A 26,215-nucleotide genomic window follows, 5' to 3' on the forward strand; every position below is an offset into this window, starting at 1 on the left:
ATTTACATTTAATATTGTTGTTCAATAATGTTGAGAGTTCATTACATGTTCAATCCAATTAATGCCTCTATCATTTGTTTGCCTGTCACATTTCCAACTCAACTACAGTAAAACTCAGGTCATTTTACCAAATATTCCTCCTGCTGAAAACTTAACTGGCCTGAGCCAAGCATTGCTTCACTGGTTTCCTAGATTACCTCCACAGCTCAAAATCATTCCAATATCATCTTGTCAGCATCGTGGCACACCCATTGATTTCTGCCAATCTTCACCCATATCTTTGTCGTTCCCTCAGCTTGACTTATCAAGCAATTTCCAGTCATGCAGGCATTGTGTAATTATCACTCAATTCCACCCCACCCTCCAATATCTACATGTCTATTCCTTTTCAACTTTCCAGTATTTCAATATAATTTTGCTATTCCTCAACCAATCCTTTCTCTTTACATTGCAGGAATCTTTCAGGTCAAAATGAGCTGTTTGCTTAAGTGACACTATCGATGGCAATGACCTCACCCACCATTTCCCAAATTATTTTATATTGCCATCTCTCTCCTGCAATACTTCAAGAAGAAGGGTCTCGACCCAAAACGTCCCCCATTCCATCTATCCAGAGATGCTGCCTGTCCCACTGAGTTACTCTATTTTCCCAGAACCTCTTGGCCATCTTTTGAAACAGTTTGAAAAAAAAAAATGATTGGACAAAATTACGTTTTTAATTCAAAGAGTTTTTTTGGAAAAGTCTGAAATATTAAAATTTGATCCACTTTTTCCAAATTAAAAAAAAGAACAATGAACTTTAACAGGTGACTTTATCCCTATTTGAATTCTACCATTAGGAAACAGTCAATGGAGTAGTCCAAACGCCACTTCTATGGGTCAGTTAAGGGAATGCTTTGCCCAGCAATGTGGCAAAGACAATCTTGCATTTTAAATGTACATGCTTAAAAGCAATTGACGTACATACACAGGCCTTAGAATGCCATTTTGTATTGAAGGTACACACTCAAGCTAATATTTATCATGGATTCCTGCAATACAAACAATATGTCAGCAATCAAAAGTTATCAGTACTGAAACATTTGGACATTTTACACATCAGAAAAATGTATTATTTCAGACTACTCCTTTAGTGAGATTTTTACATCCCTCAAGTGTTTGCCCCATGCCTGTATCTCATAACAGCCTGATGTACTGTCTATGCCCTGTTTATTAGTTATACAAATTCAGTTGTATTGTCCTGCTTCTGTTCCATTTAAACGAATAATGTCTGAACAATGCTGTAATGGTTTGTCAGTTTTATGGAAGCATACCAGCCTTTATTTAATGTTCTGATTTCTTGTTATAAACATGTTAATCTGTCACTACACAATACAAGTTGCATAAAAGATCCAGAAACTTAAATACTAAAAAGTTTAATTAGTTTGTGCTATGATTTACATAACTTTTCTGAGCAAAGACTATCCAATTTGTAGCCTATTAATTAAAAATGGACAAGTATATTACACTCGCTCTGCATGTTCCTCCTTCCCAATTATTACCAATCACAATTTTTATTTTTAATCACAATTTAAGAAATTGTACCTTTATAATGCTCTTAAATATTACGACTCAGAGTTTATAATTTTAAATGTCCATTGGTCATCATAAAAGATTCTGCACATACCAAATTAATCTTGTTTGTAGCAGAGATTGCATTGTAAAGCTTTATCATAATTGCTTTTTCCAAAGGGTCAAAATATGAAAGCAAAATGAAAGTTCACCAGATCCTGCTGGTAGTAGCAAATTATGCTGTACCTCTACAGTAGTAAGTTATTGCATATTACTCAAATCAGTTCAAAAGGCTAGTAATGAATTTTTGACAATGGAAATTGCACATTCCAACAGTTACAACGCATCAGGGTTCTAGTACACAGCACCAGTTTATGCAGTGAAAGGTGCATTTGATTGCAAGGTGTGCCAAAAGCTCCATTTGTGTCGGGTTTGGGGAAAGCATAACTCTGCGTGTATATATATTCATACATGCAGTGTACATGCATCAGTCTCAAATGCCTGATGACATTTCTAGTCAATGAAGAACTCACAGAATAATTGTGCTGTGACCAAAGCAGAACATCTGTGGTGCAAGGTAGCCTTTACCAGTTGACTAAGTAATGCCAAAAATGCAACCTGAAGAAAGATCATCAATGACCCGTGACTAGCGTCACAGGAATGCAAAAAATAGCACCACACTAACTGAAGTTTTGTAATGCGATTAGAGTAGTAGAGAGTGAAAGTGGAGATGAACAATGAGTGGAATTCGGCCATACACGAGTAAAATCAGGAAAATTCCAGATCAATTCTGGCAAAACAGGACAAATTTAAACAGCTCATACTGCATTGAACTCAAATGCAGATATCAGTTATGCACATGGTTTCTTTAAAAAAAAAAATTTCAAAACACACCAGTGTGTACATATGAAGCAAGCTTCAAATCATTATTGACAGACCAATGGATTGCTACAGACCAGCAACTTTTCAGCTACTGATTGTGCATTGATAACTCTTTAATGCCATGCCAGATGAGCTGTCAGTTCTCAGGTGGTTTCTGCTAGGAAATCCCATGAAGGAAAAAAAGCAAACACTGGGAATTGGTCTGTGTATACACACACCTCCTTTATGGCCATTTACAGAAGACTGGCACACTGAAGTTGTGAAAGAGTATGCAGCTCCCACTTGCTCTCCTGGCTGAAGTTCATTTCCACCGAGGTGAAAGACTATAAAAAATAAAGACGACTTAAAAACAGGTACAAGGTAGAAGTCTCAAAGTGTAAAAATAAGTTGTTCCTCTCACCAGTTTTCCCACGATTGCTTCCAAAAGATTTCTTGGAGCACAAGTCCACAGGCAAAAGTTACCCTCTGGTACTTTACCGAATAGACAATATGCAGAACTTAACAAGGCAGGCAAAGAAAGTACTTTAAGATTACAGACGAGGCAGATAATATTGATGAGGTCTTCCCACATATGCATAACATTAACCAAGAGCAGGAACACCAATTCTCATTTTTCTAACAATGGTACAATGAAGTGCCTTCAATGTCCTTTGCCATACTTTACAAGTCATTGCAAATCATAAATTGAACATGGAATCTTCCAATTCATACAGTTCAGCCATTTGCCAAGTAAATTCTCAACCATTAGTTAAAGCAACTTGTCTACTATATGGTACAGCTAAGTACTTGCTGCTTAGTAACCAATCCTAGAGAAAATTCAGGCCGTCATATCAATTAAACTAAGTTAAGGAAATGTAGCCACGAGTTTATAGATTTGTTTAAATAAAACCTTGCAACAATAATTCACAACTGGCATTTTAAAATTATCTATTTTGAAGGGGGAAAAGCATTTAATTCCATTGAAAGCTATAAATAGAAATACATTTTTTTAAATTGCTGACATTTTTGTCCAGCTAAATGAAATATAACCTCACTCTCCATCACAGTACACCTGGAAATAAGTTAACTCATCTTGGTGTTCATTATTCAATAAATTCTAGGGTATGTGTAATCTGGAGAGTTTGCATGATTTGACGCTACAACAGAATTCAAAGTCAAATGCAGAAATCAGCATTTTGTTTTAAATTGAAAAACATTTAATTAAGTATTAAAAGATATAAAACACAATTGAACTATTTTTCATTTTAGTGGCATCCTCTTTTGGGAAAATCACACTTTTTTCTTATCATGGAACATTGTTTGACATATTTTCTTGATGTTAGACCATCAACAAACAAAAATCAAATTTTGACAATGAATTCAAAAATAAACATCCATGAAAACTAAAGTCAAGTTGATATTGGTTTTAAATGTGAGGAACTCAGTCCATGTGCATTTAGGGAATACTCAAACTGCTCAATTTTATTCAGAATGTTCAAAATTGAAATAGAAGTGTAAAGGTCATATTTTTCTCCACGTGTAAATATTTTCAAAAAATTGTTCTAAAGATTGTCAATTTAATTAATAGAGATTAAAGAAACATTAATAAATGCTTTGCTTCATTTCAGCGTAAATAATTAACATTATAGGATTTGAGTAGAAAATATATTTAAACGCAATGGAACTTGTTCAAAAATTACTATTGCAAATGATTTTTCCCATAACTTCTGTAACTGAAATATTTCTGATTTAAAACATGCTTGCTTTGAAATTCTGGTAGTCGGAGACATCAGCCAAGTTCAAGTTCTATTAGGAGAGTCAGACAGTAAGGAAACTGGCCCTTCAGCCCACTGTGTCCGTGCTAACCGTAAACCATTTGTATTAAACTGATATTGATCCCAATTTTTAATTCTTCCCACTTTCTCAGTATCTGATGCATAAGCATCACTCACTTATGCTTTAATGACAATAACAACTTCCAAATAACTTGTAACCGGTATATCTTTAGGACATGGGAGGATAACCGCGAGGATCATGGAAGTCACACTGATCAGAATAAAACCTATTAAGTGCCTGCCATTCAAGGTACTGCCCAGAAATTGAATTTCATACGTTTTCAGTCAGCTGAAAGGATGCTGAATTTTGCTTGAACATCCAGTTGGGAGGACTACTATAAAACTGATAAACATATTCAAAACAAAAATTGTGAGGATACTTTGCAACCCCATACCTTCTCCCTATGTTACTGTGCCAAATTCCAATCTCCCTGCGTCCCAAATAGCAGTCAATGTAGATGTTATGGCAACTGCATGATTTACCACAAATAATTCCCCGCAAATGATACCCTTGCTCAGGTAGATCATCCAATCAAATTTCCTAGTGGGCCAGGCTCCTTTGGAAACAAGTACAAATGATTGAAAATCAGCACAACTGTTTCTTTAAATTGGGCATTATACACAAAAATTGATGCAAATTGATCCAATATCTTGGCTCACCCTTTCTTACAAATATTATATTACAATGACAACTCAAATGTCGGGCCCAGGAGTTGAGACATTAAATACAGAAAAGTCTACCTAGGGTCTCTCCAATGTTACTTGGATGTCCTTCCATGTTACAGTCATTGATTTTTAGTTTCAGAGCTCAGATTTCAACAGCTTTAAGCAATCACTAAGGGACAAGTAATAGATCACTATAATATTAGGTCACACCCGAATATCTCAAAATGAATCATGATCAAAATCCCCAGAGCATTTCCTGGAAAGAAAAAACTCCTTTCACTTTCAATTTATTTTCAAGTGCGCACAAATAATTGTAAAATATATATAATGGTCCAGAATTCCAGGCAACAGCTAGATACCCACTTACTGCTCATTTACATTTGGGCCCTTGCCTGCCTGGGGCTGATCTTTTTTTTAAATGAAACTTGTTTCATCATGGCCTGAAGGCAGCTGTTGGTTGTAATACATGACATAGGTGACTAACTAAAAATAGTATATCTAACATTCAGATAGGAAAAATGTGTTACTCGCACCATCAACATTTAAATGTAAATATTTAGAAACACCAGAAAGTTTAAAATTTAAACTACATTTTCTTAATAGAGTTATTCCTGCAACAAACTTGGTATAAATTGAACAAGCAGAATTCCCAATAAAGCTTCCGGAAACGTATAGGATATAGGCACATCACCACTAGGTTTCTTGTAGAGTTTTTAAAAAAATTACCACATTACAACAGCGTTAAAAAGAACACTCAGGAATTTGAGTCTTTCCTGCTTTGCACACTCATTCATGGGAGTTCTGAGTTTCCTTGCAGTGAAAGAAAATATCTGAGGTTCTACAATGAATTGCCTGAGGAATCTGGACCAGTGTATTTGTTGCTTTTGCAACCAAGCACCTTCCCAAACTCACCAACTGCCTGAATGTAATTCGGGAAGTTTGGATGTACAGCAGCAGTTACTTTTAATCCATTCCTGTTTATTAGCTGTATTTCTAACAGCAGAAGTCCAAAATACACCAACAAAAAAAATTACTTTAGAAGTCTGCTTTCAGTGCTTGTCACATATTTGCCGTAGTTATCATTAGTCAATCTGCAGAAAATGTTCACAGAATTTTGAGAATAACATTGTTCTTTTCACAAATGCTCCTTGAACATCGACATCAGTGCAGAAGTTTATTTAGTTTGCATTCCAGCATCAGCAAGTTGTTTTGCTTTCCATTGACACCAGTTAGTGTCGAGGTAAATGGATAATCGAAAAATTATATGTAACACAAACCTCATCAGCCATCCCACAAATGTTTAGTGCTTTAATGGTGCAGCAAGATATAGATGATTACATCAGTTTGTCATAAAAATAAAAGAAATTTAATCAAGAAAAGTACAAGATAATGCCTTAGACAGGTGCAAAGGGAATATATAATTGGAAATGTGGGGTGTTTAGGAAGATGGGAGTAAAGTGCATGCCACTAGAAATTCTACCGTCACAACACAGGATGATAGGATTGTTAACAGGCAAATGTGACACTTCCCTTTAATCAGCCTAGGCATAGACCACAAGGGCTGGAAGATGCTGCTAGAATTGTACACATTAGTGAGACAACCGGTTGACCGGCACACCACAGGCCGCCATATTTCAGGGAAAATAGATTAGAGAGTACAATAAAGGAGAAGAGATGTTGCCAAGATCAGAACATTATGAAAACAAAACTCAAACAAAAATAGGAAGTCTGGGATGTTTCCTTTCTAAGAAAAGGCTGAGGAGACACTTAATTGAGAATATCACGAAAGAACCATAGATATGGAAAACCTAATTTCTTTAGCAGAAGGAAAAAGGAGCATAGATTTAAAGTAAATGGTACGAGTAAATGGGAAGGAATAGGGAACGTTGTACCTCTAAAAACAGGGTAAAGGCCAAAACCATTACCATACTTTTAAAAAACTTGGATGTGCACTTTAAGACTAGTGACCTGCAGAACCATAAAACAAGTGATTGATGATTGAATGGCAGAGTTGATTTGATGGGCCGAATGGCCTAATTCTACTCCTATAACTTGTGAAGTGCTCAAGGTGGATTAGGCTGGATACCTCTTTTACAACCAGCACGACACACAGTAACGGGATTCGTTGCGTAGCATTTAAAAAAAAGATTTTCTATCCTTTAATTCAATGCGAAACCAAAACAGGAAGTAGCGGCCTAAAGACTTGAACACGAGTGCCTTGCGATTGAGCAAACAATGCGTATCTTCATATTTATTCCATAGCAAAATTTAGTGCTCCTGAAGGAGTTGAAAGTTCTGGACTAGCGTGCATTGTCAATTTGCTTATTCTTGTGTTTAAGAAAAAAAAAATCATAGAAGGGTAAACTGTTGGAATTGCAGAGCCGTCACAAATTCAAAGGATCAAATGGCACTCTTGCAACTTCAGATATACCTAAACTACAATTATGTGAAGCTGTTCATGTTTATAGCAATTATTAAATATAGGATCAAATTATTCACTCAAGCAGTCCCCAAAATGTACCCATTTGACTACACCAATAGTTGAAACAGAACTAAAAAATCAACTGATTCTAATAGGAAACATTTAATAACACATTGCTGTGCCAAGTGGATCAATAATGAAAATATGGACAGTTTGGAGCTTCAATTCAATGACAGGCCAGTTTATGAAACTAAATGCAAATAAACTTAAACTAGGAACAAAATTTCATGTTCCAAATGTTGTGTGACATCAAGGACCTAGGGGATAGTCATAATTTAATTGGCCAGTAATAGAAAATGGAAAGTGGGAATAACTGAGCGGTTTAATGCAATGACATATATGCGTTCTGGGAAAAGAAAACAATTCCTTTTGGATTGGCAATAATGAAGAAATGAGAAAGAAGTGGGGAAACAATGGCAAATATGAATTCTTTTGAATTTCAATTGTATGAGAAACAGAATTAATCCAGAAGAAACAGGTAAAAAAAAAAAATAGAAATTACTTTTCTTTTTTTTTACGAGTAAATTACGAGTAAACCAAACCTCGCCATACTTGAAATAATTGCTTACAATTTAAAGTTTTTGGAGTAAAGGTTTAAAGTGCTAAATGTAAATACATTCATTAAGTATTTCAAACAATTTCACTTTACCTACCACATAAAGAAAATCTTTTTCAAGAAGTTTCATCCTCTTTTCTGTCTGTAAGGGTGTATGTGAAGAGAGTTTGGAGAGTCTCAATCCGCCTCCTGGCAAGCAAGGGTCTAAAATATAAAACTGACCCTAGTTTGAGAGCAAACAGCAATCTCATACCACATCCCAGGTGACTAGGATGGCTGCTAGCACATATCCCAATGCCAGGAAGTTGAGCACATTGTTGAGGCAGAGTGCACGGATTTTGACTCATCAGTAGGCCATAATTAACTGAAAAACATTTGATACTAAAACATTCCACTCCACAATCTCAAGTTTGCTCACAAGTAGGGATGAGAGGAAGAAAGGGCGAGGAACTGTTTTAGTATCTCAACTCTGCTTTCCCTATACTCAGCCTTATTTTAATATTAATTGAAAGTTTTGGAAGTAAAGTGACAGTAAAATTTACACATGGTAAAATTTACAATTTGCCAGTCCACTTTCAGACAAACAGTTCATTCTTGGTACACAGGAGGGAAAGGGGCAGAAAGAAGAGTTGAAGGATGAATTAAATGGCTGTAAATAAAGTGCAGTGATAGTTCCTGACCATAAAACAAGGTGATAACTTTCCAGGTTGAACCCAAGGAAAGACACAAAGTAATCACCACAAAAGAGTTGAGGGCTCATTTGAGCCCTCATAATTTGAAGGTATCTGGACAGAGGGATGATTAAAAGTGGCAGATCAAATATAAGGCACAAAGGGAACATTTACTGAAAATTATTAATGACAAAATGCTACATTACTTTCAAGCACAAGATCTATTTACAAATACCCTCAGAATCAGTGCTGTACCAGATATTTTACTACTTTTCATCTTTGGTAGCCATCAAAATGTTTGAGTGAGAAGTAAATTTATGCAATTATTCTGGAAGAGAATGCCTACGAACAATGACTAAATAACAATTACTCAGCAAGTGTGCCATTCAGTTTTTAAAAAGGCTGTTAATTTTTAAATTACCAAAATGAAAAATCAAGGAGAAATTTGCTTAATTTAATGTAAAATAACAAGGAAAACTAACGACTTGGGTCAAGTCTCTAAAACAAAATGACTTCTACATCAGTGCATTAAAGGTACTGTATAAAAATTGAAATGTTGCCCCATAATAAAAAGTGTTGAAATAAATCATAGTTCTATCGGTCTAACATTTAACTGGCAAAAAGTCTAAGCAAACTATTGGAATGAATGATGAGTTGGTCAAAGGTGCTGATCATAAAATAGGTCTAGTTTTATCAAATCATGTTGAATGCTTGAGGCAGCACATAATATGGTTAATAAGAATGTCAACCAAAAATACATTACTCAGAATTCCAAAGAAGAAACCACTGCCAAAATGAACAGAACCTAAGGCAACCTATTGATGTGTCATACCCAAGGTATTGAACCTACACTTTATTTTAGTTTTAAATGACTAAGAATCCCTCAAATTTGGTGACACCAGGTTAGGTGGCACAATAACCAATGCAGACAGAAATGAAAAGTTACAAAGGGACACCAATGAGTAAAAGCACAAAAAAAATGTTAAGTGGTGTTCAATGTCAAATGGAAATCATTAATTTCTGGATCCAAGAATCAGTAGCAAGGAATTGTAAAGGACGAAGATTTTAGGGGTCCATTTACAGAAATTAAAAGATTACAGGAATGGCACAATAAATAATTGAAAATAATATCCACCTTCATCTCAAGGGGCTGGAATAAATAGAAGCCACGCTACAGATGCATAGAACTTTGATTAGGATAAATCTAGAGTACTTAGAGGGAACATACCACAATAATATTGGGATCAACAAGAAAATTGTTGAGACAAGGGTGGTTTTCCACAGATGTAGAAGATCAAGCATGATCTAATTATATTGAAATGGTTTTCATAACTTACTTGCAGAGAAACAAAAATAGTTAAATGGCGATGAGATACAAATGAGCAAAACTCAGCCAAGATCCTTATTCTCAACGATAAACGCGTTTATTTTATAATAACTGAGCCAAAAGGAAGATAGATTATGGAAAATTTTGAATCAGTTAATTGCATATGGGGACAACAGCAAATTTTCAATTACAAATTCATGATAAAACAAAAATGTAGTTGTTTTTTAAGCAATAAATATATTTTATATCTATTGCATTTCATTTGAAATGTAATAAATTGAGATTGCAAATTTGGTACATGTAAGGCATGCATTTCCCAAACCAAAATTAAGTTTTAAAAAATAATTTGGTGTGTCTTACCTTTGCCCGTCCACTGTGCACAGGGACACACCCCACAAATCTGGGCTAAACTTAGCCAGCTGTGGAATATAATCAGCAACCTTTCAGAGGAAAAAAAATAGTTTTGAGCATAACGAAATAGCACACCAGTATTGCTTGCATTTTCTTCTTTCACTGTGTTCAGTTTCAGTATTTTATTTCAAAGACATTAATTATACTGTGCATAAATATAGCATTATTCAACTAGCCACCAAACACAAACTAGAAGATGAAATAATTTATTATATGCCATTAAATCATACAGATATTAAAAGTTTAATGGCAAAAATTGTAATGTAATGTAAAAATGCATTCCTAATCTTACTATCAGCAGTTTAATATCCAATTCAGTTTATTAAAAATTAAGATATACCTTTCCTCCTGTCATTTTTTTGGCAATCTCATGAAGACCATCAATATGGGAAGAAAATATATCAAAATCTGGAATGACGAACTTCCTCCTGAAAGCTTGAGTGAGCAGCACAATATTGCTTCCAACACATCTGAAAATGAAAAAGGAACGTTGTAAAGTGCTATTGAAATTAAGCAACCTCTTACACTATCAATTATGTACAGGTTTAATACAAAATAATAATAGAAATTATCATTGATCTTGCAGCGCAATGGAGAGATACTGAGACATTTTAGGTCATTGGCTGCAGAACAGTTCTAACATTTTCTGTTTTTATTGCAAATTTCCAGTATCTGCAATATTCTACTTTGGATGAAAGTTCCATTCATATCCAGATCTGGTTGAAAAAAGGGTTTAGAACATCTCAACCTGAAGTTCCATATTTTGAGCGCCAACATCTTGAACTAAATTAAGTTAAATTATGGTTAACAGAGGACTAGAATAATCCATAGACACATTGCATTACAATTTGACAGAGGAGGAACTCTGAATTAATTTAAATCAAAACAAAAAAATAATTTAAATCAAAGCAGCAAAAACCCATTTTATGGGGACAGGAAACTGCAGATGCTGGAATCTTCAGCAAATGCAAAGTGTTGGTGGTGCCTGGCAGGTCAGGCATTATATATGGAGGGAAGAAACAGATGACATTTTGGGTTGGGACCCTTCCTCAAATTTAAGATTTCTAGGACCTGCAGTTTATTTTTCATTTTCAATACTGTCTTTGATAATATTTTGCCTCAAACATCCTTGTGCCATTCAAATAACACCATTAAAAGTAATTGTTATACGTTTCTCTCAACTCACCCCAAACAGCTGCCCAACCTGCATAGCACTCAAGAAAAAACAGAAAAATAAAGCACTGATAGGCTCTAAACATTTGGGAAGTGTGGGTTCAACAAATATTTTACTTTTTAAAGAGTTCTTTGTCAAGCAGAACCCCGTCAGAAGCTGCTTGCACATTTGTTCTGAGCATATCCATACACTCCTTCAGTCGAGGATCAGATGTACGCAATCCTGTTGATTTTAGGACCTGCAAGGAGAAAAGAATCATCACTACCTAGTATTTGTCCGGGTTTTACCAAAATTAAATATAAGTTTGAAGAATGGTCCCATCCGCAGAAATTGTCAGTTCATTTCCTTCACTGAAGTCACCCACCTTCCTCCATCACTTTATTTTGCACAAAATGCACGCAATTTTTGTCTGTACACTTCAAACGTTTGTAGAGACTTAAACATCTGTAGCGACTGATGGGAATTTCTACACTCTACCCCATGTGTGCTTCTGGAGGCTTGTAGATTTGCAACACACTATTTCTATTTTGCCACAACAGTATCTTTCTCAGAAATCAGTGTAAAAATGAGATCCATAGAAAAGGGAAAAAGAAAATTGACCTGATGCAGAAGTTGGAAGAAGTGTCAGCTGTAGATCAGTGGTAACACTCTTGCTTTTGATGTTATTTATTCCGAACAATTCTTATGAACAAAATTTCTGCATCTCACTGCCTTGTTGTATTTCCTGGTTGACAATCACACACCACTGACATTTATTGATATTCCCTTCCAAACGATCTCATCTCTCCTAACAGTGACCCTTTGGATTTTCTCCAATGGTCACCAATCAGCTCTCCCCACATTTCCTTCCAGAATATTTATCAAATTTTCAACAAGGTCCTGCTCATTATTTTGTTTAATGTGGATAGATGTCATGCACTTGACAAAAACATCCCCACCTAGCTGCTATTTCATCAATATGTACTATAACCAAATGACAGCACAAATCATCCTGCTACTTCGTTACTTTCTCTACCCATTTCACCAGCACAATCTCCATTTTTGAATATCTTCCATTTCTCAAATTTATTTGTAGTCTTTGTTCTACAATACCCATCCGAGTGTCACAAAAAACCCAAAAATCACTAAGATAGCATTACTGCTTTTCTTCTGCATTAAGGAATTTCTTACCTTCCATCTTAATTCATCATTGCTTGCTCAGAGTTTACAACATTCTAATTATCTCATCCTTGCAATTCCCATCCCAATCCATATGCAGACATGGCCTGGACTATGATACCTCACACAGGCTTGATACTATAATTATTTCAACTACAAAGTTAGGAATGCTAAACTCAATCACAAACGGCGGATCGAGGAGCATTTCCAAAACAACACCGACCCCAGGCGCATGTGGCAAGGAATCAAATCCATTGCCGATTACCATAAAGTTAGCACCCCCCCCCCCCAGACTATGCCTCCCTTCCTGACGAGCTAAACCATTTCTATGCTCGCTTTGACCGGGACAACAAAACTCCAGCCATCAAAGTTGCTCCACCCCCGAATGAACAACCCCTCAGTCTCGCCACCTCTGCTGTACAAGATGCACTGAGCAAGGTGAATGAGCACAAAGCTGCCAGCCCCGATGGCATCCCTGGGCGGGTGCTCGGGGCATGTGCTGGACAACTATCCCTGGTCTTCACTGACATTTTCAATCTGTCACTGACCCAGGGTGTCATCCCCAATTGCCTCAAGACATCAACCATTGTGCCAGTGCCCAAACAATCAGCTACAGGGAGTCTCAACGACTTCCACCTAGTGGCACTCACTCCTGTCATTGCAAAGTGCTTTGAGTGGCTGATCTTGGCTCACCTCAAAGCCAGCCTCCCCCCCCACACTGGACCCCCATCAGTTTGCCTACCGGACCAACAGGTCTACAGAGGACGCCATATCGGCGGCCCTACACTCTGCCCTGACCCACCTGGACAGCAATAACACCTACATCAGGTTGCTGTTCATTGATTTCAGCTCTGCCTTTAACACTGTCATCCCCGCTAGCTTGATCACCAAACTCAGCGGACTTGGCATCTCCACCTCCCTCTGCAATTGGACACTGGATTTCCTCACCAACAGACCAGTCTGTTAGGGTCAACAACCTCACCTCCTCCACTATAACACTGTGCTCAGCCCTCTCCTCTACTCCCTCTTCACCCATGACTGCATCCCTAAGAATGCCTCCAACGCCATCATTAAATTTGCCGACGACACCACGGTGGTAGGACTGATCAGTGACAACGATGAGTCAGCCTACAGGGATGAGGTCCAGCACCTGACAACCTGGTGTTCCAACAATAACCTCATCCTCAATTCCAAGAAGACAAAGGAAATTATTGTTGACTTCAGGAAGAACAGAGGGGGCAGACATACCCCCATCCATATAAACGGGACTGGGGTGGAGCGCGTCTCCAACTACAAATTCCTCGGGGTACACATCTTGGAGGATCTGTCCTGGTCCCTCAACACCTCCAAGCTGATCAAAAAGGCGCAGCAGCGCCTTTACATCCTGAGGAGGCTCAAGAAAGCCCACCTGTCCCCCCAGATCCTGACCAACTTTTACCGCTGTACCATCAAAAGCATCCTGACCACCTGCTTCACGGTATGGTACAGCAGTTGCACCGTAGCGGACAGGAAGGCACTACAACGGGTGGTGAAAACCGCTCAGTACATCATCGGTGCCCCGCTCCCTGCCATGGATGCCCTCCACCAAAAACGGTGACTGAGACGGGCCGGGAAGATCATCAAAGACCCCTCCCACCCTAACCATGGACTGTTTGCCCTCCTCACATCAGGGAGGCGGTACAGGAGCCTCAGGTCCCGTACTAGTAGGATGAGGAACAGCTTCTACAACAACACTATCACATTGCTGAACTCGGAGTCCCGCCGATAGATTTCTCCAGTCTCTCCGTCCACATTGTTTGCTTATTCTGTATTTTTTATTTCTATATTGCACTATTACTACGGACTGACGCTAAACTGCATTTCGTTGTACCCATACTTGTATCTGTGCAATGACAATAAAGTTGAATTGAATTGAAATATGTTGATCTCCAATCAAAGCACTGTACCGCATTACAACCCCATCTTCCTTCACTTTGTGACTGACTATCAGACTTTTCGAAGACTTGGAAGCTGCACCAGAACATGACGACTCTGACCGCTGTTCCTGCAGAGGATCTACTGTACTCATGTATATTATGATTTGACTGAATGCGGAACACATTTTTTGCTGCACCTTGGCACACTTGACAATAAATAACAAATAACTAGAGAACATCTGTCAGTTCACTTACAAGTGTCTAGCGTTCAGACCATCATTCACCACAAGAATTTCCTCACCTACATTCTCCAATGTTTCCACAACCAACTTAAGATAACCTTCTCAAATCACTTCCTAGTTCTCATCCACTCTCTGGCCCTCATCAACCAAAAATACAACAGTATGAAACGGAATAAAGGAATACTCAATGGAGGTATGAGAGTGCAGATGCTGGAATCTAGAACAAAAAAAAACTGGTGGAGAAATTCAGCTGAAGAGATCCAGATGAAGGGTCTCAATCCAAAATGTTAATTGCCAAATTTCCTCCACAAATGTTGTCTGATTTCCTTCAGCAGTTTTAGGCTTCTATTTAATATTAAACCTTGTTGTCATATAATGAAGTAGTACATTGTACCATCACTGTCAGACCACGATCAGCGAGGATAGGTGTCCCACAAGTATGCATTCTCAGCCTACGGTACTCCTTATACACCTATGCACTATGCTAGTTGTACTGATTTTGTAAAGGCTAACAATTCTTCTGATCTAGAGCATCAGTAGATATCTCAACATCCGGGAAATCCAATAGTTAATCTTCAGTGGCTGCCAAGTTAGGTAGACTGAGGATGGAGGGTGTCAGACTGCCTTTCAAATGCTTCTACAAAAATAAAATGTGTCTAGTCGCCGATAATGTGATATCAAAATTACATGCAAATACAATGATACAAGCAGGATTGTGATCACTGATGGAGAAAGAACAGTTCAACCAAATAAAATTAAATTGAAATATTTATTAAAACAATAAAACAGCAGCAAACAACCATTTAGCAAGTCTAATCCTTTACCGTTAAGTCTCCTCTACCCATACACTTGCATTGTCTTTCGAGAGAGATTAAACCAAATGTTTTGATTGGTTAAAAAATAACTACTTGTAAACTTATTAAAGGTTAGCATTCTACATTCATGATTAGTGTCATGGTAAAGAGGCTGACTGACATAATGTTTAGCCAATCATCCAGCAAAACTTACAGTTATGAACTTATGAATTGGAATTCTCTCCTGTCCTTCAGCAATTGTATAAAATAGAAGATCTTCCAGACTTGGTAGAAGACCTGCTTTTTGTCTTTTCCTAGAAAGGAAAAAACGCACAAAACTTTAAAACATTGAAAAAGGCTCGCACATAATTAAATCTAACATTTTTGTATTTATCATAGTTTGTCTCTGACAATTTATTTCATGTCATCATGTGCCATTTAGCTGACCAACCATAGTTCCATAGACAGGGAACCTTGTTCTGCATAGGGGCCAGAACCCATGTCTGTGAGCGGATGGCAGGCCACATCTATTGCCATAGTTAATAAATGGAGGTAATAATACATACTAACTAAATTAGTAATTAGTAGTAATACATACTAATAATCCATAAATTAGTGATAATTCATACTCATAATATATACTAACTAGTGTGACACTTGGTGTTGTTTTTCGCATTAGTTTTCACGTGTTTTTCAATTAGTTTTCTGCAGTTCCCAGATACCTCGCGTCCCCGGGACTAGCTGCAGTTCCCAGGTCGCCTGCGAGCCCCGGGTATAGCTGCAGTTCCCAGATCGCCTGTGAGCCCCTGAACTGGCTGTAGTTCCCCGGTCGCATGTGTGTCCTGGGATTGGCTGTAGCGCCCAGGTCGTCTGCGAGCCCCAGGACTGGCTGCAGTTCCCAGGTTGCCTGCGAGCCCCGGGACTGGCTGTAGTTCTCAGGTTGCCTGTGTGTCCCGGGACTGGCTGTAGCGCCCAAGTAATCTGTGAGCCGGGACCGGCTGCAGTTCCCAGGTCGAGAAAACTAATTGAAAAATAACTGCCTGCGGGTCGGATGATTTCGGGTTATGGGCCGGATCCGGCCCGTGGGCCGTAGGTTGATGACCCCCGGTTTATTCCATGTTAAAGTGAATAGGGTAAAGCTTACTAGGATAAAATCAGAAACGGGTATCTCACTTGCGGCAGTGATATTATTTACACTGATCAAACTTTGCTTTAAGGATAGTAAGAAAATTTACAAGAGTGAATGGAGCAATAGAAGCTCCATTCACTCTTGTGGAGAGGCATATATAAGGTTGGAATCAGAGGTTAGAAATCTCAGATGTTAATAAAATGCTCTGTCACATGAAAGGAAAGGGAACCTTACACCTGTAAACCTAGATATCTCCATTTTGCCACATACTACAGGGTTCTGCCATCTACTTTGCAAATCCTATCCTAGTTTGGCACATCAAAGTGCAACAACTCATGCTTGTCAGCAATACATTCTATTTACCATTCCATGGGCCGCTTCCCAACTGATCTAGATCTTGTCATAAACTTAGAAAAATCCTTCCTTACTGCTCACTATACTGCCAGTTTTGGTGTTATTTGCAAATAGCTGTACAATGTTAACTCCATTGGCATCTAAATCATTATGTATATAAACAGTGGAGCCAGCACCAATCTCTGCAGCACTCTACTGATCACAGGCCTCCAATCAGAAAAAAACGCGCCACAATTACCTTTTGATGCCTTCCTCCAAGCCACTTTTGAATCTGAATGGCTACTTCACTTTGTATTTCATATGCTCTAACCTTCCAGAATAGCCTACAATGTGGGATTCAGTCAAAGGGCTTGATAAAGTCCATATAGATTATCCCGTTGGAGGTGGCGAAAATGTTGGAGGATTATATGCTGTATGCAATGTATACCAGGTCATCGGAGATTTCCTCATTCTTTAGGTGGTAAAGAAAGCTTTAGGGTGGTAAAGAAAGCTTGAGGGTGGTAAAGAAAGCTTTTGGTATGCTAGCCTTTATAAATCAGAGCATTGAGTATAGAAGTTGGGATGTAATGTTAAAATTGTACAAGGCATTGGTGAGACCAAATCTGGAGTATGGTGTACAATTTTGGTCGCCCAATTATAGGAAGGATGTCAACAAAATAGAGAGAGTACAGAGGAGATTTACTAGAATGTTGCCTGGGTTTCAACAACTAAATTACAGAGATAGGTTGAATAAGTTAGGTCTTTATTCTCTGGAGCGCAGAAGGTTAAGGGGGGACTTGATAGAGGTCTTTAAAATGATGAGAGGGATAGACAGAGTTGACGTGATCAAGCTTTTCCCTTTGAGAATAGGGAAGATTCAAACAAGAGGACATGACTTCAGAATTAAGGGACAGAAGTTTAGGGGTAACATGAGGGGGAACTTCTTTACTCAGAGAACGGTAGCGGTGTGGAATGAGCTTCCAGTGGAAGTGGTGGCGGCAGGTTCGTTGGTATCATTTAAAAATAAATTGGATAGGCATATGGATGAGAAGGGAATGGAGGGTTATGGTATGAGTGCAGGCAGGTGGGACTAAGGGAAAAAAGTTGTTCGGCACGGACTTGTAGGGCCGAGATGGCCTGTTTCCGTGCTGTAATTGTTATATGGTTATATGGTTTAGGAAACGGGGGTTCGCCTCTTCCATTATAGATGAGGCTCTCACTAGTCTCCTCGATACCCCGCAGCTACGCTCTTGCTCCCCCATTCGTGACAAGGACAGAGTCCCCCTTGTCCTCTCCACCCTTCTGCTTTCCGCAGAGACCGTTCTCTCCGCAACTCCCTGGTCAATTCGTCCTTTCCCACCCAAACCACCCCCTCCCCAGGTACTTTCCCCAGCAACCGAAGGAGATGCAACACCTGTCCCTTTACCTCCCCATCCAAGAACCCCGTCAGTCTTTCCAGGTGAGGCAGAGGTTCACTTGCACTTCCTCCAACCACATCTACTGGATCCGCTGTTCCAGGCGTCAACTCCTGTACATCGGCGAGATCAAGCGCAGGCTCGGCGATCGTTTCGCTGACACCTTTGCTCAGTCTGCCTTAACCTACCTAATCTCCCGGTTGCTCAGTACTTTAACTGCCCCTCCCATTCTGACCTTTCTGTCCTGGGCCTCCTCCATTGTCAGAGTGAGGCCCAGTGCAAATTGGAGGAACAGCACCTCATTTTTCGCTTGGCTAGCTTACACCCCAGCGGTATGAACATTGACTTCTCTAACTTCAAACAGCCCTTGCATTCCCCCTCTCTCCATCCCCTCACACTTCCCAATTCTCCCACCAGTCTTACTGTCTCCGACTACATTCTCTCTGTCCCGCCCAATAACATCAGTCTGAAGAAGGGTCTCAACCCGAAACGTCCCCCATTCCTTCTCTCCAGAAATGCTGCCTGTCCCGCTGAGTTACTCCAGCATTTTGTGTCTACCTTCGATTTAAACCAGCATCTGCAGTTCTTTCCTACATATAAAGTAGTTTGCCTTGTCACTACCCTATGCACCATTTGTACATGCACCTCACCCACCACTGACACAATCTACAAAATGCCCTCCAATTACTCAGCAACACTTTTCAACTGCACCTTCTAAACTCAAGACAAGAGATTGCAAATGATGACTCTTGAGCAAAGCAACCCGCATCGTCTTTTTTTTTATTATCAGATTCCACCATTTGCATCCTTTTGTCTTCACTTCATCTGCAGTCTTGGTTCGTCCCCACCACCACCTGACTAATTGCCAATCTTACCTGGATGCAACTACCACATTCCAGCTCTTGCCCCACCCATTCTCCTCACTTTCTATCAGTTTTCTCCTCTCTACTACATCGTCTGAAGGACCCTGACCCAAAATAATGTCTACTCATTGCCTTCCACAGATGCTGCCTGATCTGCTGAGCTCCCCAGTAGTCTGTTTTTTTTGTTTCAAACTCACGACTTCCACCAACAAGAAGAAGGATAGCAAACGCATGGGCATGCCTCCAAATTATTTATTATTACAATTTTGAAATACATTTCAGCTTCTTTGTTATTGTCATGTCCAATTAGTGGAACTTCCCACTCAGTGGTATTTCAAGGAGGGCTTCAATAGATGGGATAATAGAAAACTAAGGCAGCAGTTCAATGTCACCTTTAAAAAGGGAATTACAAACAGCCAATATGCTGCAATTTCTGCAACAACCACATCCTATATCTTGTTCTTATGCATCAAGTTAAAAAGCACTCGAGTCACATCATTAGCACCTGTTATATTTAAATCTTGATTTCCCCCCCCCCCCCCCATTATTGTAAATGCTATTCAATTAAGTTTATGCTGTGTTTTTGCATTGCCAATTGTGTAGTAATCTCAGATTATCATTTACAATTACATTAATCACATGACAATTAAAGCTTTGGTTTAGTGTGATGAATACAATAAACACCCTTTTCATCAAATACTTGTTTGGTATGCTGCCTCAGTAGAATTCAGGTGAAAGCAGTTAGTCCACTGTAAAAGACATTTACCAATCACCTCCCCATGCAACAGAAAGAGGAATTATTTTTTTTAATTTACAGATTGAATAGCTTTTTAAAAGTACAATTTTTAACTTTACTGAATCTAAAAAAAACTGCACAATTCTGGCTTCTGAATCAATAAAAAAGTATGATTCTATTGTTGCCAGAACTTTTTTCCAACTGAAGTAAACAAATTACAAAAAAGTACACAGCAAAATCTAAAATGTACAAAAGGAATAAAATGAACACATGACTGTGTACAAGGTCCAATGAAAAACAAGAAATTTGATGGAAACAGAATTACAGTTGATCTTACAAATTCATTGGAATTTTTAATCAGTTTGCATTTAAGAACATGGTTCTCAGGGTAGATACAGTTTATCTAACTACTGTTCGAGATATCTGACTAACAAGCCTCTGGTTTTTCTTAAAAACTCTGCCAGCTGAGTTGTAAACTGGAAAAGTTGACAAGCACCTAATTGGTTTCATGACTAATATAGTATCAACAAAAAATATAAGAAAAGATAGCATATTGATGGCAAGTTTTCAAAAATGGCATCAGAATACAAATACATTTTGTGTAACGGTTGTCGCGTGTTGTCCACCAGTGACCTGGTTTGCACAGTAAGTGCATGTATTTCTTATTCCTTTCTATGTTTATCAATACCACATGGAACAATAAAATTGCAAACACCATTTCCACTTCATTCACCTGATCATGTAGTAGAATACTGCACCCATCTGAGTGGACACCACAACGCGCGTTACACATCATACACACAAACGTACGTTGCGGTGGACACTAAAAGGTTTGGTGTCCCAGAAAACGAACATTACATTATTTGCGAAAACCAAACATTTTCACCAATGTGATCTAAAGGTACATTACTTTATGGATTTGAGCTATATTGATGGCCAATGATTCGTCAGAACGTTTGATTTGGGCTGATTTTTTAGTAAATATCTCTGTAACGGTCGTTGCGGAGCTTCCAGAAGTTGACACGAAGGAATGAAGTTAGCGACTTGGTCCGTATGAAAGGTAAACAAGAGACAGTGTGTTGCCAAATTGAAGATTGGCTCAGTTTCTTAGTTTTGATGACCAATTTTTTACGCATCATGTGCATAAACACAGCTGGCTACCTCTATCTCAGAGCACTGCAATGTCTTTTTTGGTTAGATAACATGCTTGTTTAATTCTCCTGTCAAATTGTCATATTTTCAAACATTACACTTCATTTGTCGGGTGTTTCCCCATTCACTTAACATATGCCGAGTTTTTATCTTCCACAACAATGTTTTCCTAAATAGGCACATTATCCAAGACAATTTTTGATTTAAGAATATGTCCGGAAGTGGCGGCGCTGGTGAACGGCTGCGGCTCGCCTGCAGTCCGTTTGTCTTTACTTTTTTGTGTTGTTTTTTTTCGTTTTGTCTAGTTAAGATTTTGGTTTTTAGGTTGTGTTTATGTGGGGGGGGGGGGGGGGTTGAAACGGGGCTTGCTGTCTCTCCCTTCGGGGGAATGCGACTTTTTTGTCGTATCCCCCTTCTCTGCCTCCGTCTGCGCTGAGGCCTAATGGCGGAGCTGGCGACCTCGAGACTCCGGAGGCAGCCAGTCAGGACTCACCCTGGGTTCGCTCCCGTGAGGGCGGTCCGGCTCGGGGCTGGAACGGCGCTCCCGTGAGGGGCTGTGATGCTCCCGTGAAGGCGGCCTGGCGAGGGGCTGAGACTCCCTCGAGGGGCTGTGGCGCTCCCGTTGGAGCGGCCCAGCTCGAGGGTGGAATGGCGCTCCCGTCGGAGCTGCCCATCCCGAGGTGGAATGGCGCTCCCGTCGGAGCGGCTCAGCCCGAGGTGGAATGGCGCTCCCGTCGGAGCGGCCCAGCCCGAGGTGGAATGGCGCTCCCGTCGGAGCGGCACTCCCGTGAGGGCGATCCGGCTCGGGGCTGGAACGGTGCTCCGGTGGCTGGGACGGCGTTCTGGCGGCTATGACCCGAGTCCGGGGTTCAGCCGCGGGCCAGCGGCTGCGTCCACTGGACTGGAGTGCGGCAGCTTCGACCACCCCGGGCCGCGGTGTTTGAGCCGGCCCGTTTGCGGGGTTCGGTGAGCCGCGGGACTGTTTGTGCCATCGCCCGGTGAGGAATTGCCTCAGCGCAGAGGGAGAAGAGGAGGGAAGAGACTGCAGCCCTAAGATTTTTGCCTCCACCACAGTGAGGAGGTGCTTGGAGGATACACTGTGGTGGATGTTAATTTGTGTTTAGTGTTGTTTATTATTGTAGGATTGTATGTATGACTGCAGGCACAAAATGTCGTACAGACCGTAAGGTCTGAATGACAATAAAGGAATTCAATCAATCAATGACCCATCCCTACGTTAAATATAGGCTGGATAATGCAATTATACCATGGACCGTGTTCCAGATCAAGCAAATTGATTCACAATCTGTGAGAGCACTTTTGTAAAATAATCTCGTGTTATTTTTGTGTGTGGCAATTTTAACTTAGCAAAATTCTTGAAAGCTGCTGAATGTCAGAAACGTTCAAATCCATTCAAAACGTTTCATAAATTATGAGCATGAATAATGGGCTTGCCATGGGAAAGATTTCTCAGATCTTCCATGGCTAGAACTTGTTCTGGCACACCCACTTAACTCAATTACATTTGCATAAAGGTCCAGAATGTTCACAACCAGCAAATTTAAACTTATGGATTTGAATCAAGTACAGGGTGATAGTGAATTTAAGGAATATGCCAGACTCAGCTATTGCAGGCCTTTTGTTATTTTGTTATTTAAAAAAAGCTCGACATGATCTGTAAATTCTATGTTCTCTGAGATGTGGTCAAGTTGGAGGGTAAAATAAATCACAAATAAGTATTCATGATTGATCTGTAATTAAAGACGAGATGTTTTAAAAGCCCCTTCTTTTGAAGCCCCATTCAGACAAAGCCCTTCCTTCAGTAAAGAGAGTGCTCTGGAGTACATACAGGACAGAAGCTCCCATATATTCTGAATGGAGTAGGTTAAATTTCACATAAATACAAGTAACCAAAAGAAACCCAACAACCATGAAATCTTAAGAATGTTACAAATAGTTTTAACCTAGCCAAGCCAAAATCTCTAAAGCGATTGTATGCAAGATGCACAAATCATTTGATACATTAAAAAACAATATTCCCCATTCAAAAATTAAATGTCTACAAGAATAAATGCTACTGAAATTGGCAGTGAGCAAGAAGGAACACCTGGTGTGGTGGGCTTTAAAACGAGTCATGGTGTACATGAACAAGAAAGCCAGCTTGAGCCTTTATAAAACTGGTTCAGCAACAATCGACGTGCTGTGTTTATGATGCAAAGGCTTAATTTACAAGGATGATTTACGAGTGCCATATCAGGGATGACAGGATCATTTCAGCTGACAGGGAAATCTAAAAACGCCACAGGCATATGCGCAATCGATGGATCCCATCGACAGAGGTCAGGGATTTGAATCTGAGGACACTGAACGGTGGTGGGTGACAAAAAGCAAAGTAACGTGCGGGTAGAGCAGGGATGGTAATGGAGGCAAATTCAGTTTAAGAAGGGTCTCTCCCCGAAATGTCGCACATTCCTTCTATCCAGAGATGCTGCCTGGCCCGTGAGTTACTCCAGCATTTTGTGTCTATCTTCGGTGTAATAAAACCAGCACCTGTAATTCATTCCTACACATTTCGTCAGCTTTTAAATGGTATCGGAATGAATACGTGCAAGAAGACCGTACTCGATGGATTGCTAGTACAGAAGAGTGGATACGGATTCCTTCCGTCCTGTAACCTAACCATTCCGTTAGCTCCGTTGTCACCAGGTACATAATGATCAGATTAAATAAAGCGTGTAGGAAGGAATTGCAGATGCTGGTTTAAACCGAAGATAGGCACAAAAAGCTGGAGTAACTCTGCGGGACAGGCAGCATCTCTGGAGAGAAGGAATGGGCGAGGATTCGGGGAGAGATCCTTCTTCAGTCTGCAGTCTGAAGAAGAGTCCGTCACCCATTCCTTCTATCCAGAGATGCTGCCTGCCCCGCTGTGTTACTCCAGTTGTATGTCTATCTTCAGATTAAATAAAGCACCAGGTTTACGATTTAAAGCACTAGGTTTACAGGGATTTAAAGCGCCACGATCACGGGGATTTAACCCCGCATGTGGCGCTTCCCTCTCCCACTTGTCAGTTTCAGAAAGCCTTCGCCTCCTGGCCAATTGCCCCCCCCGCCCCGCCGCACTTACTTCTCCGCAGCCGAGTCGTCGGCGGTCACGACGGCCGCGGCCGCTCCGCCCTGGTCCGGCGAGCTGCCGGTGTTGGTGCTGTAAGCAGCAGTAGTGGCGCCGAACAGCCGCCGCCCTCCCCCGCCAAGATGCCGTAGCAACTGCTGCTGGTGGTGGTGGAGGAGGCCAGACTTCATTGCGGCGGCACCACCACCACCTCCGCCGCCCGCGACAACGCTAAGGCCGCTCTCCAGCAGCTGCTCCCACAGTAAGGAGGTGCCCTTCCGTAACATGCTCATGGTGGCGGCTGCTGCTTCGGCTGCTGCTGCTGCTACTCCGGTTGCTGCTACTCCGTGCAGGGTGAGAGGGCGAGGAGGAGGACAGGGAGGCGGAGGTGACTCGGCACGAGCTGCGCGCGCGCGCGCCGAACACGAAATCCAACCGCCGGCCGGCGAGGCGGCTCGCGACACTTCCGTCTTCGAGCGTCCCGCGTCACGTGCCCCTCCCAGGGCGGTCGCTGATTGGTCGACGTGCCCCCTCCCCCACCGATGACGCACCGCCACAGACCACGTGTCGGGGGAAGAGAGGGAGGGAGACGGCGATGCGGTCGCTGCGGACGTCACTCGATCGGCGGCTTCATCCAGACAGGCGATACTTTTTTTTATTTCATTCTTTTGGGATATAATTCACCGTCTTCTCATTTTTAATTCTCTCTCTCTCTTTCTCAAATACATACATAGGGAGATGGGGTAGAGGGAGACACCAGACAGACACCAGACAGACAGTAGACGGAAGGGGTGGAGCAGTTGCTGGGGCGTTGCCCAGTGGCCGTGATTTACAGGCGGGACCCACATTTACTTAATCGTCAATTAATTTGTTCTATGTCTCTATATAATCACCGTCTATATCTCTTTCCCCACTCCCCTGACCAAAGATCTTATAGCTATAGGATCTTTGCCCCTGACTCTCAGTCTGAAGAAGGGTCTCAACGCAAAACGTCACCCATTCCTTCTCGCCAGAGATGTTGCTTGTCCCGCTGGGTTACTCCAGCATTTTACGTCTGTATCACAGGCGGGTTTGTTTGTCCAGCAGCTTGGAGATGGACACGTTTTGATTCAATGTCATACAACACTGGAGAGAGAAACAATGAATTACATTTGCTGAAGATAGACACAAAAAGCTGGAGGAGTAAGTCAGCTGAAGAAGGGTCTCGATCCGAAACGTCACCAATTCCTTCCCTCCAGAGTTGCAGCCTGTTCCGCTGTAACTCCAGCATTTTGTGTCTATCTCGGTTTAAACCAGCATCTGCAGTTCATTCTTACACAATTACATTTGCTGGTTTAGTGTGACCTTTACAGAATGGTACAGGTGTGTCATTTGGGGGGAAATGCCATCAGTTGAGAGTCTTCCATCTGAAACATTAACTATTTTTCACAGATGCTGAATATTTCCAACGGTTTCCATTTTTATTTTTTAATTGTTGTTTTGTGTTTAATACTAATTAAATCAAATACTAGTTTGCCCGCGGTCCCTGTTTGGGATCTCTGTCTGGCTCCAACTCTCAATTACTCCGGTTCAGGCTGCCCGCTCCAGTTGCGAAGCCCTGCAAGAAGTAGGGGGGGAGGGGGCGCCAGAATTAATCATATGGAAAGTGAGAGAAAAGCAGCAAGGGAAGGAGTAATATTTCCAAATCTATTTTGGGGAAATAGGCTGCCTTCGTGGCATTGCCCTGCAGCGATCGGGTTTCTGGCAGGACAGAATTGCGGAGTCACTATAGTCTACAGGCTCCATGACCTAAGATTTTGCAATCAGCAGCGAGCAGTGTCAGCCTGCTTCTGCC

The 26,215-nt window shown here is 40.6% G+C and overlaps 1 protein-coding gene across 4 annotated transcripts in view; it reads right to left on the reverse strand.

Moving 5' to 3' along the window:
* The window catches only part of gls (glutaminase), a 77,343-nt gene extending 52,499 nt beyond the window's left edge, over positions 1-24,844 (reverse strand). The window contains exons 1-5 of one of the 4 annotated variants that reach the window (XM_033023753.1): positions 24,397-24,844; positions 15,859-15,958; positions 11,651-11,772; positions 10,701-10,830; positions 10,310-10,389 (exon numbers count right to left, since the gene is read on the reverse strand). In XM_033023753.1, the coding sequence (XP_032879644.1) occupies positions 10,310-10,389; positions 10,701-10,830; positions 11,651-11,772; positions 15,859-15,958; positions 24,397-24,674 (710 nt within the window). In that variant the 5' untranslated portion in view covers positions 24,675-24,844. Of the gene's footprint in view, positions 1-10,309; positions 10,390-10,700; positions 10,831-11,650; positions 11,773-15,858; positions 15,959-24,392 lie in introns of all 4 variants that reach the window. The other 3 variants (XM_033023756.1, XM_033023754.1, XM_033023755.1) reach the window with 3 other exon arrangements.
* Between the last annotated feature and the right edge of the window lie 1,371 nt (positions 24,845-26,215).

Source organism: Amblyraja radiata, chromosome 7 (genome assembly GCF_010909765.2).
Source record: "Amblyraja radiata isolate CabotCenter1 chromosome 7, sAmbRad1.1.pri, whole genome shotgun sequence".
NCBI lineage: Eukaryota > Metazoa > Chordata > Chondrichthyes > Rajiformes > Rajidae > Amblyraja > Amblyraja radiata.